This window comes from Scomber scombrus, chromosome 5 (genome assembly GCF_963691925.1).
Source record: "Scomber scombrus chromosome 5, fScoSco1.1, whole genome shotgun sequence".
Classification (NCBI taxonomy): Eukaryota; Metazoa; Chordata; class Actinopteri; order Scombriformes; family Scombridae; genus Scomber; species Scomber scombrus.
In genome coordinates this window covers 31739297-31753535 of record NC_084974.1, presented here as the reverse complement: position 1 = coordinate 31753535, position 14239 = coordinate 31739297, and the positions used below count along the sequence as shown (strand labels likewise).

General features: G+C 40.7%; 1 protein-coding gene across 1 annotated transcript in view; it reads right to left on the bottom strand.

The window, feature by feature from the left end:
- The window catches only part of LOC133980078 (latent-transforming growth factor beta-binding protein 4), a 49160-nt gene that overhangs the window by 18281 nt on the left and 16640 nt on the right, over positions 1-14239 (bottom strand). Inside the window, exons 6-21 of the mRNA XM_062418648.1 lie at positions 14070-14192; positions 10689-10865; positions 8057-8194; positions 6742-7422; positions 6530-6655; positions 5513-5644; positions 5229-5351; positions 5030-5143; positions 4014-4133; positions 3705-3818; positions 2887-3006; positions 2611-2733; positions 2283-2408; positions 1912-2034; positions 727-858; positions 457-582 (exon numbers count right to left, since the gene is read on the bottom strand). Of these exons, the coding sequence (XP_062274632.1) occupies positions 457-582; positions 727-858; positions 1912-2034; positions 2283-2408; positions 2611-2733; positions 2887-3006; positions 3705-3818; positions 4014-4133; positions 5030-5143; positions 5229-5351; positions 5513-5644; positions 6530-6655; positions 6742-7422; positions 8057-8194; positions 10689-10865; positions 14070-14192 (2598 nt within the window). The remainder of the gene's footprint in view (positions 1-456; positions 583-726; positions 859-1911; positions 2035-2282; positions 2409-2610; positions 2734-2886; positions 3007-3704; positions 3819-4013; positions 4134-5029; positions 5144-5228; positions 5352-5512; positions 5645-6529; positions 6656-6741; positions 7423-8056; positions 8195-10688; positions 10866-14069; positions 14193-14239) is intronic.

Sequence of the window (14239 nt, the reverse complement as noted above, 5' to 3'; positions counted from 1 at the left end):
GAGGTTGATGATTATTAAAGAGTAAATGAATAAATCAGGCTCTAAAGAATAGTTACAGTTTAATGTTTGAACAAACAGCTGAGATATTTTATAAGTTCATCTGCTGTAAACTGAATTTTTAAAGAGTCACAGTGGAGACACGTTGTGTAAACTATCATCTCTTGTGTTTCTGGATTGTTTAGATTTGTTGGCGAGCTGATAGGATCTTTATTACCTCGACCGTCATTTAAATATGCTTTTAAATGTGAGTTATTGTATGTTTCCATCTGATCATCTGGATGAACTTCTGTCAGACGGAGCAGCTGCTTTCAGCCTCAGGATGTTTGTGAGTTTAATCCGAGGCTCGCTCTGCTTCCTGCCTGCCTGGACCGCACTTCTTTTTATTCTGTTTGTTTTCCAGCTTCTACACAAGCTTTTCTTTATACAGTGAAGCAGCAGCAGACAAACACAACTCACCCACGCAGGCCTTCCCGTCGGCGGTGGAGGTGAAGCCGCGGTCACACTCACACAGGTAGGTTCCCTCCAGGTTCTGACACACAGCGTGAGCTCCACAAACCGTCTGATTCACACACTCGTTAATGTCTGAGAGAGAAGACACACAACATAGAAACATACTCCATCTGATCCACATGCTTAATGTGTGTGTGTTACTTGGTTGTGTGTGTGTGTGTGTGTGTGTGTGTGTGTGTTACTTGGTTGTGTGGATATGTGTGTAGTCAGACTCACCTGCACACCTGCCTGATGAGGTGACCTGGTAGCCCGGCTCACAGGAAGTGAGGCAGCGGTACGAACCAATCATATTCTCACATCGCTCTGACCCACAAACTGAACCTCCAGATGACACACACTCATCGACATCTGAGAGAGTTAAAGTATTACAGTAAAAGTACTGCAGTATTATGAGTGATGTAGTATGCAGTATCACAGTAAAAGTACTGCAGTATTATGAGTGATGTAGTATGCAGTATCACAGTAAAAGTACTGCAGTATTATAGTGATGTAGTATGCAGTATTACAGTAAAAGTACTGCAGTATTATGAGTGATGTAGTATGCAGTATTACAGTAAAAGTACTGCAGTATTATGAGTGATGTAGTATGCAGTATTACAGTAAAAGTACTGCAGTATTATGAGTGATGTAGTATGCAGTATCACAGTAAAAGTACTGTAGTATTATGAGTGATGTAGTATGCAGTATCACAGTAAAAGTACTGCAGTATTATAGTGATGTAGTATGCAGTATTACAGTAAAAGTACTGCAGTATTATGAGTGATGTAGTATGCAGTATTACAGTAAAAGTACTGCAGTATTATGAGTGATGTAGTATGCAGTATTACAGTAAAAGTACTGCAGTATTATGAGTGATGTAGTATGCAGTATTACAGTAAAAGTACTGCAGTATTATGAGTGATGTAGTATGCAGTATCACAGTAAAAGTACTGCAGTATTATAGTGATGTAGTATGCAGTATTACAGTAAAAGTACTGCAGTATTATGAGCGATGTAGTATGCAGTATTACAGTAAAAGTACTGCAGTATTATGAGTGATGTAGTATGCAGTATTACAGTAAAGTACTGCAGTATTATGAGTGATGTAGTATGCAGTATTACAGTAAAAGTACTGCAGTATTATAGTGATGTAGTATGCAGTATTACAGTAAAGTAGTGGTTTGGTCCTCTGACTGATATATTATTATTATGACATCATTAGATTATTAATAGTGAAGCATCAGTGTTAGAGCAGCATGTTACTGTTGTAGCTGCTGGAGGTGGAGCTAGTTTACACTACTTTATATACAGTTAGCTAGTTTAGTCCAGTGGTTCCCAACCTAGGGGTGGGGCCCCTCCAAAGGGTCAGCAGATAAATGTGAGGGGTGGTGAGATGATTAATGGGAGAGGAAAGAAGTTTACCGAGGCAGGTCGTCTTCTCGGGGTTGGCGGTGAAGCCGGTTTGACACTCGCACTCGAAGGAGCCTTCAGTGTTCACACAGCGACCGTCCAAACACAAACCTGACCTCTGACACTCATCCACATCTACACACACACACACATATACACACACATACGCACACGCACACACACACAGAGTCAGTACAACCAAAGACAGAAATAATGGATGAATAAATTGATTGATTTTTCACAATATGAACAGACATGATGCAAAACAGCATATACTGCAATAGCAGAGATAAAAGGAACAAAATTCCAAATAAATAGTCCCAGTTTTAGTCCTCACACACACACAGACACCCACACACACACACAGACAGACACACACTCACCGAGGCAGGTGGTCTTGTTGTCGCTCAGTTTGAATCCCTGTGAGCACACACACGTGTAGGATCCCGCCGTGTTCATACACTCTCCTCTGGAGAAACAGAAGTCACCCTCCAAACACTCGTTAATGTCTGAGGACACACACACACACACACACACACACACACACACACACACACACACACACACACACACACACACACACACACACACACACACACCAATAATATTATCAGAATATGTCCGCTTCAGTATAGTAGTAGTAATAGTCTTCAGTTTCATGTTACTGATGTTATATTAGTTATTTAATCAATGATATTAATCTGATCTCACCTCTGCACTGTCTCCCATGGCCGGCGGTTCGATACCCAGGCAGACACTCACATCTGTACGAGCCGAAGGTGTTCACACACATCTGCTCGTCATCACACACCTCATTTGTACACTCGTCTATATCTGCAGGAGAGAGGGATGGGGGTTAGGGTTAGGGTTAAAAGATCCTTTGAATTGTAAGTTTATTGTTTGAGATGTGTGTGTGTGTGTGTGTGTGTGTGTCTGTGTGTGTGTGTGTGTGTGTGTGTGTGTGTGTGTGTGTGTGTGCGTGCGTACCGGTACACTGTCTGTTGGTCAGTGTGTATCCTGGTTGGCAGGATACACAGCGGTACGATCCAACAGTGTTCACACACATCTGACCCGGACACTGAGACGGCTCTGCACACTCATCCACATCTGAACACACACACACACACACACACACACACACACACACACACACACACACACACACACACACACACACACACACACACACACACAACCACACACAACCACACACACACACACACACACACACACACACACACACACACACACACACACACACACAACCACACACACACACACACACACACACACACAGACACACAACCACGCACACACACACACACACACACACACACACACACACACATTATCTTATGTCATAAAAGTCCCATACCAACTTATTTTCTAACCAGAGAAGAAATAATCTAATAGTATAATTTAATATACAGGAATAATGTTATTACGAATAAAATGTACTTTACTGAAGTTAAAGTAAATTAAATGTGGATTTATTGACACATCAAAATGAAAACATCTTTACAAAAGGATATAAACTGTATATTTCTCCTGCAGTGGTTCAATAAAAAAGGATATAAATAAATTACAGATATCAAAAAATATTTTGATATATAATTTGTTTTTACAGGTAAAATTTAGATCTGAGCTAAAGCTGAAGTATAAAGCAGCATCAAATGGAAATACTACAGTAAGGTACAAGTACCTCAAATCTGTAAGTACAGTACTTTAGATTCTACCTCTACCATACTGTAGTATTAGGACTACATTATACTGAGGACGGTCATCTGTTTTGCAGATTCATTTACCTGCACAGGTGTTGTTCTGGAGCTTGTAACCATAGTGACAGATGCAGCGGTAGCTTCCAGGTGTGTTTTCACAGCGGCCGTTGGAGCAGGAAGTCTGGCGGCACTCGTCGATGTCTGCACACGATCACGACAACACCGATTTGTTTCCAAATGATAATAAATGTGCTAATATTAAACTAAGATTTCACTAGTGTCAGCAGGAAGAAAAGAGTTGTATATGTTTGAAGCCATGTGTGTATACAGATGTTTTAGAAGCCACTGTTATGATTTGAAACCTACAGATGTTACCGAGACAGACAGATGTGTTACCTGTACAGATGCTGTTGATCAGTCTGTATCCAGGCTGACAGGAGACGCAGCGATACGAGCCGGGAGTGTTTCTGCAATCCTGACCTGGACACTGCAGAGGATCCTCACACTCGTCTATATCTGGAACAAACACACACACACACACACACACACACACGTTTATACACACCAGATCCAGAGGTGGACGATGTTTTCAGGTCTTTTATTTAACTAAAAATCACACTGTAAAACTATTTAAGTGAAAGTGCTGCATATAAATGTTCCTTTATGTAAAGTTTTCTACTTATAGCTGCAAAAGTAAAAGTGCTCATAGTGCTATATTATATGATATTATATTATCTGATTATTATTGTTGATGTTTTAGCATGCAGAAATCATTTTATAGAGTTATTTGTTCTTCAGAAAATCTTCTGGACAGGTGTGCAAGAGAAGGAGCTCAAGATACTTTAATTAGTTCAAGCTTTCAGTCACTCACCTTCAATTATATTTCTTAAAGTATCTTTAATGAGTGAGTGAAGACAGTGTGCAGGTCGTCTCATTTGTTCCATTTTAACTGTTTTATACTGCAACAACGCTTCATGTTTTAGAAGTGAAATCTTCAGTCTGAAAAGTAACTCCAGCTGTCAGTAAAATGCAGTAAAAAGTAAAAGTATCAAGTAACATAAAACATAAATTAAAGTAAAAGTACTTCAAACTTCATTGTTAGTACTTTGACTGAATGTATTTGGTGACTTTACACCACTGAGCCGATAACAAGATTATTTCACTCAGAGAAAGTTTTAAAATGTAAAAGTTTGATTAAAATGTAAAATTTTATTCTACTTTATTCTATTACTATCATTTTATATTTTATTCATCTGTTTCTTTTGTCTTTTTAATCTATTTTTTTTAACCTTGTTTTTACTTTAACACACCTTTTCTCTTATTCTCTTACTTTTCATTCTCTCATTATAATAAATCAATTTGTCTCCAGTCTCTGTAGTTTTTGTATTCTGGGCTATTGAAGGCTTCCTTACCTGTGCAGGTGTTGCCGCTGAGCCTGTAACCAAGGCGACAGACACACCTGTAGCTGCCGGGCGTGTTGTCACAGCGACCGTTGCTGCAGGGATTCTGCTGGCACTCGTCGATGTCTGAGGAGGAGACGGTGAGTTTTAGTTTTAAACTGTTCAGTCTGAGCTCGTTATAACAGGGAGGAGAGCAGGAAGTGAGCGTTACCGTGGCAACTGGTCTGCTGGCTGCTCCGGTATCCGGCGGGACACACGCACCTGTAGCTGCCGACGCTGTTCACACACTCTCCCACCGCACACACACCCGGAGACTGCACACACTCGTTCACATCTACACACACACAAAACCAAATAACACACACACACACACGTACAATCAGGGTCATACAGTTTCACAGTGTAGTGTGTGTGTGTGTGTGTGTTATTTGGTTGTATGAGTATGTGTGTGTTTGTGTGTGTTATTTGGTTGTGTGTGTGTGTGTGTGTGCTCACCTTGGCAGTACGTGCGCTGGGCGTTGGGTTGGTATCCCTGATCACACACACAGGTGTATTTTCCACCTGGCTGATCCACGCAGCGGCCGTGTCCACACACACCGGGTCTGCTCTCACACACACCTCGCACTGCTACACACACACACACACACACACACACACACACACACACACACACACACACACACACACACACACACACACACACACACACACACACACACACACACACAATAAAAGATGAAGTGGGGGTTGTAAAGTTGTAAACTCTGATCTTGAGCAACATGTTATGTAAATCATTTTATTTAGTTAATGATGTCATAACTGTCTCAGATGTTCGGATATTGCTCAGATATTTTGCAGCAATTCATCATTTTTTCTTTTTTTAATGTGAAATGTTTCTTCTAAAGACATTAGACTCAACTCAACTCTTTAGGAGTCTGTTTTTGCTAAAATACAAAAGAAGTTTGTTGCTCAGAGTCAGATTTCAGTTGGCAGTAAACTCAGGTGGAAATTGTTTACATGTGTGGACGGCAGGTGTGTGTGTGTGTGTGTGTGTGTGTGTGTGTGTGTGGTCTGTCATACGCTTCTTCTTAAACTTAAGACCAGCTAATTGGGGACAGCTTGTCCCCAATTTGGAAAAAAGCAGATTTTTGGGTCAGTGGTTCTGGCTGTGGTGCACGTGTGTGTGTGTGTGTGTGTGTGTGTGTGTGTGTGTGTGTGTGTGTGTGTGTGTGTGTGTGTGTGTGTGTGTTTGGTATTTCTTTACTAACTGAAAACAGATGCAGGAGCCTTTTTACTGATCAAATCATATTAGAAACCCAGCTGGGGGCCTTTTGCTACCCTGGTGGTTGAGATTCACATATTAAACCTATTACCTACTCTTCATCTTCAAATTAAAAGGCAGAAACACCCAAAAACCGTATATAAACTTCCTTTTCCTGCCTCCCTGTAGAAGATGAATAAGACTTGCTGTGCGGACACAGGTAAGGCAGCAGCTGTTCTGTGTGTACTCACGCTGGACTCGGGTCGGCCGGCTCGTCGTGCTGACGGTCTCTCCGCTGGGCCTCGACCCATGCCCAGGGCTCTGTGGCTCGAGCTCAGCGGGGTTAGAGTACCCCCAAGAGTACACTCTTGGGGGCTCTGGTTGGGACACAGAGGAGGACCGACAACAATTCATTTAGTAATCATTTCTTCCCTGCATGCATGACTTAAAACTCTCCACACACCTTTATTTATTTGTGGTGCGTTGTTATTGGACGTGTCGGATGGGCGCTGCGTCTGCTGAGGTGGAGGCTGAGGACGAGGTTGAGGCTGCTGAGGACGAGGCTGCTGTGGTGTAGGCTGATGCTGCGGCTGCTGAGGACGAGGTTGAGGCTGCTGAGGACGAGGTTGAGGCTGCTGAGGACGAGGCTGCTGTGGTGTAGGCTGATGCTGCGGCTGCTGAGGCTGAGGGTGGGGCTGCTGAGGACGAGGTTGAGGCTGCTGAGGACGAGGCTGCTGTGGTGTAGGCTGATGCGGCTGCTGAGGCTGAGGCTGAGGACGAGGCTGCTGAGGCTGAGGACGAGGCTGCTGAGGCTGAGGACGAGGCTGAGGCTGCTGAGGACGAGGCTGCTGTGGCGTAGGCTGATGCTGCGGCTGCTGAGGACGAGGCTGCTGAGGCTGAGGCTGAGGACGAGGCTGCTGAGGTGGAAGCTGAGGCTGAGGACGAGGACGAGGACGAGGCTGCTGAGGACGAGGCTGCTGAGGTGGAGGCTGCTGAGGTGGAGGCTGCTGAGGTGGAGGCTGACGCTGCGGCTGCTGAGGACGAGGCTGCTGGGGCGGAGGCTCACCTGCTGTTGCTCCAGAGGAAGTGGGTGTCTGCTGAGACCTGGAGGCTCCAGCACTGCTATTGGATCCAGAACCGGCACCTGAGAGGGTAGAAAGAGGGGGGTTGGACAAACTGGACTGAAGATACTTATTCATCAACCTTCTACATCTATTCTCTTGCTCTTCTTTCTTTGACATCACCCTCATACAAACACAAACATGCAGATTATCTTCATGTCTTCAGAACAGTACTGTAGGTGGCGCTGTCACTGCAGAAAATTACATCAAACTACAGCCTTGGCCGAGGAGATGAACAATAATCTACCGTAAAAGGCGGTGTATGAGACGCATCTTTAACGTGATTTTTTTCATCTAAAAGTGGGCTGCTGATTCAGTGTGTTGATCAGAAGTATTTCAGACACTACTATGGGACAGCAGCAGATGTTAAAGCGCACAGACGAGCTGCTTTTATTGAGCTGTGGCAGAGACACACAGTATGAGCACAGATCTGAAGAATAAAAGATTCACTCACGATGATGCTTTGTTTGACTATTGGGTATAATAATAATAATAATAATGGGTATATAAAAAAGACTGCGACTCATACACCGGTTATAACGGTATTTTTTAATTTGAGTTCATCTTTAAATAAATATGTGTAACAGTAACTTTGCTATCTGACAACAACAACCACCCACAGATATTGTACAGGTGACAGTGTACAGTGTGTTGTACCCTGCATATCCTGGTCGCCGTGGGTTACCAGCGGAGCTCCTCGCCCCCCCAGCTGCTCGGTGGCTCTCTGGTTGAACTGCAGGGCTGAAGCTGAGTAGTGGTAACCAGGACCTGCTGGACAGATCTCCTTAAAGGCCACTGCAGAAGAAGAAGAAGAGAGAAGAAGAAGAAGAAGAAGAAGAAGAGTTATATCTTAAACAGTTATCATCACAAACTAAAGCTGGTCTCCTATAAAAGATCATTAAAACAACTGCAGCACATTGAGAACCAGCAGAACAGAGCGATCTTTATACTGGTTTCTAGTTACCAAGTTACGTAAGCTTTGAAGCAGAGGAGCAGCTGTTTTTTCTCTGCTCTGTAATCTCATTTTTAAACTATAAACTTCATGATACTAACACAGAAACTCAGGACTCTGCTGCATAATTTAACATTATTATAGGTTTATATTAAAAATACACCAGTTTGAATCATTTTAATCATGTTTTTTTAATATAAGAGAAGTTCTGCTATAGTCTTTTTATTGGTATTTATCATATAGATCAATCCCCATTACATACACTCCCCGATACTTTAATCAGACAAAACACGAAGCACAAGCATTATATGTACATAAATAATAATAATTAAAGCTGCAAGCCGCCCCGAAACAGCAAAATTCGTCGCAACGCATCTTTAAGGTCATAGAACAACTCAGTGAATATGAAGTTGATTAAATCTGTAGGAAGAATTTGTTAAAGTACGTTGCGTTGAAATGGCAACAAACAGACGGCAAAATCGAAAATTCGAATCAAAATGGCCGACTTCCTGTTGGAGTTAGGGTATGGGTCCAAGAGACTTTTTTGTGCGTCTTGACATGATACATATGTGTACCGAATTTCATTTGTCTACATCAATCTGGAGCAAGGGGCTCCATTTCTTTTAATTTACTAGGGGGCGCTATTGAGCCATTTGTCACGCTCATTTCCAGGAGCCATGAAATATCACATTTTTCGCCAGGTCTGAAGTGTGTGCACATTTTTTTTCGGGCACGTTAAAGCTGTCAAAAATGATTGTTTCGGAAGAACGGCAATAATAATTCCTACAGATTCAATATAGCTGAATATATTATAATAATAACAAAAAGGCCAAATTCTGTACACCGTTTAAGTACTTCCTCTTCAGTATCAAGTTAAATAGAGGCTAATTCAATTAATCCATCCCATCATTTACATTTTTCAGGTTATTCAAATAGTTAAAGAAAGGTTTCCACACTTCAGCGTGAATTTCATTTTGACCAACTTTAAGTGAAACAGAACCTCTCTCAGCCATCTAGTATGGGAAGGAGGTCTAGGCCGTTTCCAATCAATCAATCATGTTTTTTTCTGTCGGTTTGGTGGACGGCTCTTAATACTACAATACCCATGATCCTCAGCAGCCGTTGCTATGAAGAAGTGAGTCAAAAGTGTGAATCTGAAGCAATTCAAAACACATAGTCCTTTAATTTGATTACATTTAATCCATTTTTTTTAATAACCTTAAGCTTCAATTCTTTATTAGCATGACAGAAGTTTAAGTTTAAATGCACTATGGGAAGCTTCGTAACTTCTTACTTAAAGTTTTTTCTGTAGCTTCAACTTTTTATAGAACAGGCAGATATTTTCTGAAGGGTCTGAAGATTTAACCAGGAGAGTTTCATGTTGATCCAAAGTTCATCTCACTTCATAACTCCAGAGATCAGATTTTAAATTGCTGCTGCAGGTTTATAAATCACTTTATAAATCTCAGATCTGTTGAAGGATATAAATCCCACAGCTGCAGGATTTTTACAGTGTGATGGCAGAGTGTTGCATGAAGGTGGCAAACACTGTGATGTGCATCCAGATCAATTATTTTCAATGGAAAGAAGCTCAAACTAAAACCTGCTTTAAACTCTTACCAAGTTTATCATTGACTATTATTATTACTAGAGCTGCTCTCATCTCATCTATATGTGTGATTTATAGCCAACGTCTGCAAAAAGAGTCACTGGATTGTTATTTTTTCAAATGTTTCCAAAGTTTCCAAATCTAGAGAGAAGGTCACCACGTTGAAAGCAGATACTTAAGTAACTTTATTTATGAAGCTCTTTTCATAGACATTAATCAAAAATACATATATACACGTGTATATATACATACACACATATACATATGTATAAATCATTTAGCTGTAAGTCCATAATGAGAAACTTTCTCAAATAATTAAACAATTATTAGTTTGATGAAGTTTTATATATAATATTTAGAACAATTGTATTCCATTACCTTTATTTAATATAAAGTTATAATGTAAGATCATGCCAAACTAGTTGATATGGTGTTTTATTGACTATTTACTGTTTTTAAGCAAGTTGAATTATTTGGTACAAAGTTTTTATGGTTACACCACTTAGACATTTTTGCCATAATCCTCTAATATATTCTCTCTAAATGGATTAAAAGCAGAAATTTGATGCTGGGTCCACAAAAAAAGAATGTGTGAAGTTATTCATACGTTTATTTTCTCATTTTAACCCTTTAGATTTAAACTAAACAACATGGACACACAAAGAAACATCACTGACCCTTAAACACATGCATCTTAAATAAATCATGTTCGCTGACTGTTGACCAACCTGAACCAAAGTAAGGACATCTCTGGCAGTTTGGTCCCCAGGCTTTGCCGACTCGGCTGCAGCAGCAGATCTGCTTGGTGATGTTCCTGAGGATGGGCAGGGAGCAGGAGGACGGACCCTGACCCGAACCCAGGACGCGGAAACACTGACCCTTCTCGTCCGAGATCACACTCTGAGCTGAGGAGGACACACAGCAGGAGGACACGGACATGTTACAAACACACCTACACACACACACTGGAGCTCGTCTGGGAGTCCAAACACACTTAAAAGCCGAGGCATCAGCGGAGCCCTGCATGCAGGATTGAAACATGCTGCTCTCAGCTCCATTCAGGCTGACATCAACAGAGACATTCAGACAGGACGGCCTCGACGGACACTCAACACAAATCAAGCAAGCCCACGATTTGATCTGATACGAGGAACAAAGACAGAGAGCTTGTTGATGAAGTGAAGCTGCTGTGTGGAGCAGTCTGTGTTTTATCTAAATCACCAAAGTCTGGAGAAGAATCTGCATGTTTGAAACAAAGATACAGTCGACGTTGTTGTTAATAACTGCACACACGACACTGCACAGGATCTCAAGGGTCCGACTTCAAATTTGAACATAATTGGTTTCTGTAAGCAGGGTTGTTGTTTAAATCAGATTTAATGTGTTTTAAGACCTTGACAGAAAACATAACAATATAAGTAAAATCACATAAAGTAATCACATTAATGGAAAATGTAATGAACTGTATCCCACTGTTACGCTGTGTTAAAAAAGTAAAACCAGACATCACCTCAAAGTTTAAGACTTACCATAATTAAAAACAAGACTTTTTTTATGACCTTAAATTCTGAAAATCTAACGTAAGACTTTTTAAGGATCCGAGGAACTCTGCCTAAGCCCACATAAACACACATTTAAAGTCATTAAAGTGACGATACACAACGTCTCCACTGAGGCCACAAGACAACTGTATAATCTGCTAGTTACACCAGACTGAGACTGTTCAGTGTTTCTATATTTCTATATTCTATTTGTGAAAGGAAGGATGTGTTACTGATTCGGTTTCAGTGTAAACTACAGCTTAGTTGACTGGATATGTGTTGTGATTAGTTCTGGGTATCGTATAAAACATGCTGATACTAATCCAAGTACAATTCAATTTATATCAATACTAGTTGGGTACTTCATTAGATACCCATTCCACATTAAGTGCTCAAATTCACCACCACAGACGGGTTGTAGCTGCTGTGGCAGTGGACCAATCACATGTCGCAATAAATCCAAGAACGCTTGTGTTGATTGGCTGTGAGCAAGTTCATACAAATAGTCACATTTTCTAGTTCTGGGTGCAAAAAGGATCGATTGCAGGTATCAATTGATGAGATGTTTCCATACTACTTGGTTTGAGGTACTTGTACTTTACTGTAGTACAGTTTGAGGTACTTGTACTTTACTGTAGTACAGTTTGAGGTACTTGTACTTTACTGTAGTACAGTTTGAGGTACTTGTACTTTACTGTAGTACAGTTTGAGGTACTTGTACTTTACTGTAGTACAGTTAGAGGTACTTGTACTTTACTGTAGTACAGTTTGAGGTACTTGTACTTTACTGTAGTACAGTTAGAGGTACTTGTACTTTACTGTAGTACAGTTTGAGGTACTTGTACTTTACTGTAGTATTTCCATGTGATGCTACTTTCTACATCTCAGAGGGAAATATTGTACTTTCTACTCCACTACATTTATTTGACAGCTTTAGTTACTTTTCAGATGCAGATTTGACACAATGGATAATATAATATATATATGTGTATATATATATATATATATATATATATATATAAATAATATAACAAGCTTCATAAATACAACACATTGTTAAAGATGAAACCAGAAAGCAGTGTGTAGTCGGCTCACATCTCAGATGTCTATGAGTTGTTAACAGCTCCACCAAATAGTGATTTTTCCCTCTAAACTTCTCACATGCTTTCATTTCAATAAATGTTCAAATGATCCAATATTTCAGGAAAAATCAAAGATTAGAGAAAAAGTCCAAAAAGTGAAAACACATTTGTGTATCAGAACTTTGTTTCTTCTTCTTTCCTCTCCCATTAATCATCTCCCCTCTTGAAGTTGGTATTTACATTTTGTTGTTAATATTGTGAACTCGGGTGTTTACAGTGCTGTAGAACATAAACGACACACACACACACATAAAATACACACACGTAATACACACCCCTCCTCGAGCACATCCGGCCAGATTGTAAGCAACAGAGAGACGAGACATTATCAGGCTTCATGAACCAGCATTAAGCTTTGATTAGTGCGTTGTCATTGGTTACCAGGCGGACCAGCATCCTGCAGCAGCCCCACCACTCTTCCTCCTCCTCCTCCTCCTCCTCCTCCTCCTGCTCTTCTTCTTCTTTAGCGAATGCCGGTTGGAATAAGCAGAGCTCCAGTCGGGGCTTCACAAAAACCATCTGAGCACCAGACCTGATGAAGTGCACTGATCTCCAGCAGAACAAAGAGTTCCACTGAGTTCTGACAGAACAAAGACTTCATTGACCTTTGGATGGAACAAAGAGACCGACTGACTGTCAAACAGACAAAGACTTCATTGACCTTTAGAGGAACGGAAAGTTTCATCAAGTCTCTGTAAAAGTCGATGAAGCCAGCTGAATATTAAAGGGGCAATTCACCTATTTTACACAACCTTTGACAGACATGGGTGTTTAAGTTAACAGTTTGCATTATGGGAAATGTAGTATAGAGAATTTTCTTGGAGATCTGGTTAAAATTCGGCAGCAAAATAAGTTAATTTCAGGAGGATTAGTGTGTATTTAATGGGTCTGTAATTTCTGAATAATGTCATCATAATTTCAAAGAAGTTTCCTGGAAGAAAAATATTTAATTTGGGAAGAATAGAGACAACATTCATTTAGCACTCTTCAAATTAACCGATAGAATAACCAAGAGAGGCTTTTACTTCATGTATAGCTGCTAAACATGTAAAAATAAGGTTCATTTGTCAAGAAATAAGTGTTGAATATAATTCAACATATAAATATTTAAGTTTGCAAGAATAAATTAATAATGTAATTTTTATTTGGCTTTAAATTTTCTTTCTTACAAAGTTTTACCAGGAGGGAATCAGTATATAATTAACTGATATTGATGAGTTTGGTCACCTGTTGAAGCTTCTCATTCACTTCAATGACATCATAACTGTGATGTCAGCGGTCGTCCTCATTTTAGAAACACGATGAGCTCAGATGGATTCAGGAAGTCCTGATCTGGAGTCTGCATTATTCCTGATTTCATTCTCAAGCCGGCGGCGTTTGTGTGTGTGTGTGCGCATGTGTGCGTGCACGTGTGTGTGTTACTTACAGATGCAGATTCCATGTGAGGCGTCGAGGATGAACCCCGCCCTACACACACAGCTATAGCTCCCCCCGGTGTTCACACAGATCCCGTTCTCACACAGCCCCGGCTGGAGGCACTCATTCACATCTACACACATGAACACACACACACACACACACACACACATATTACCA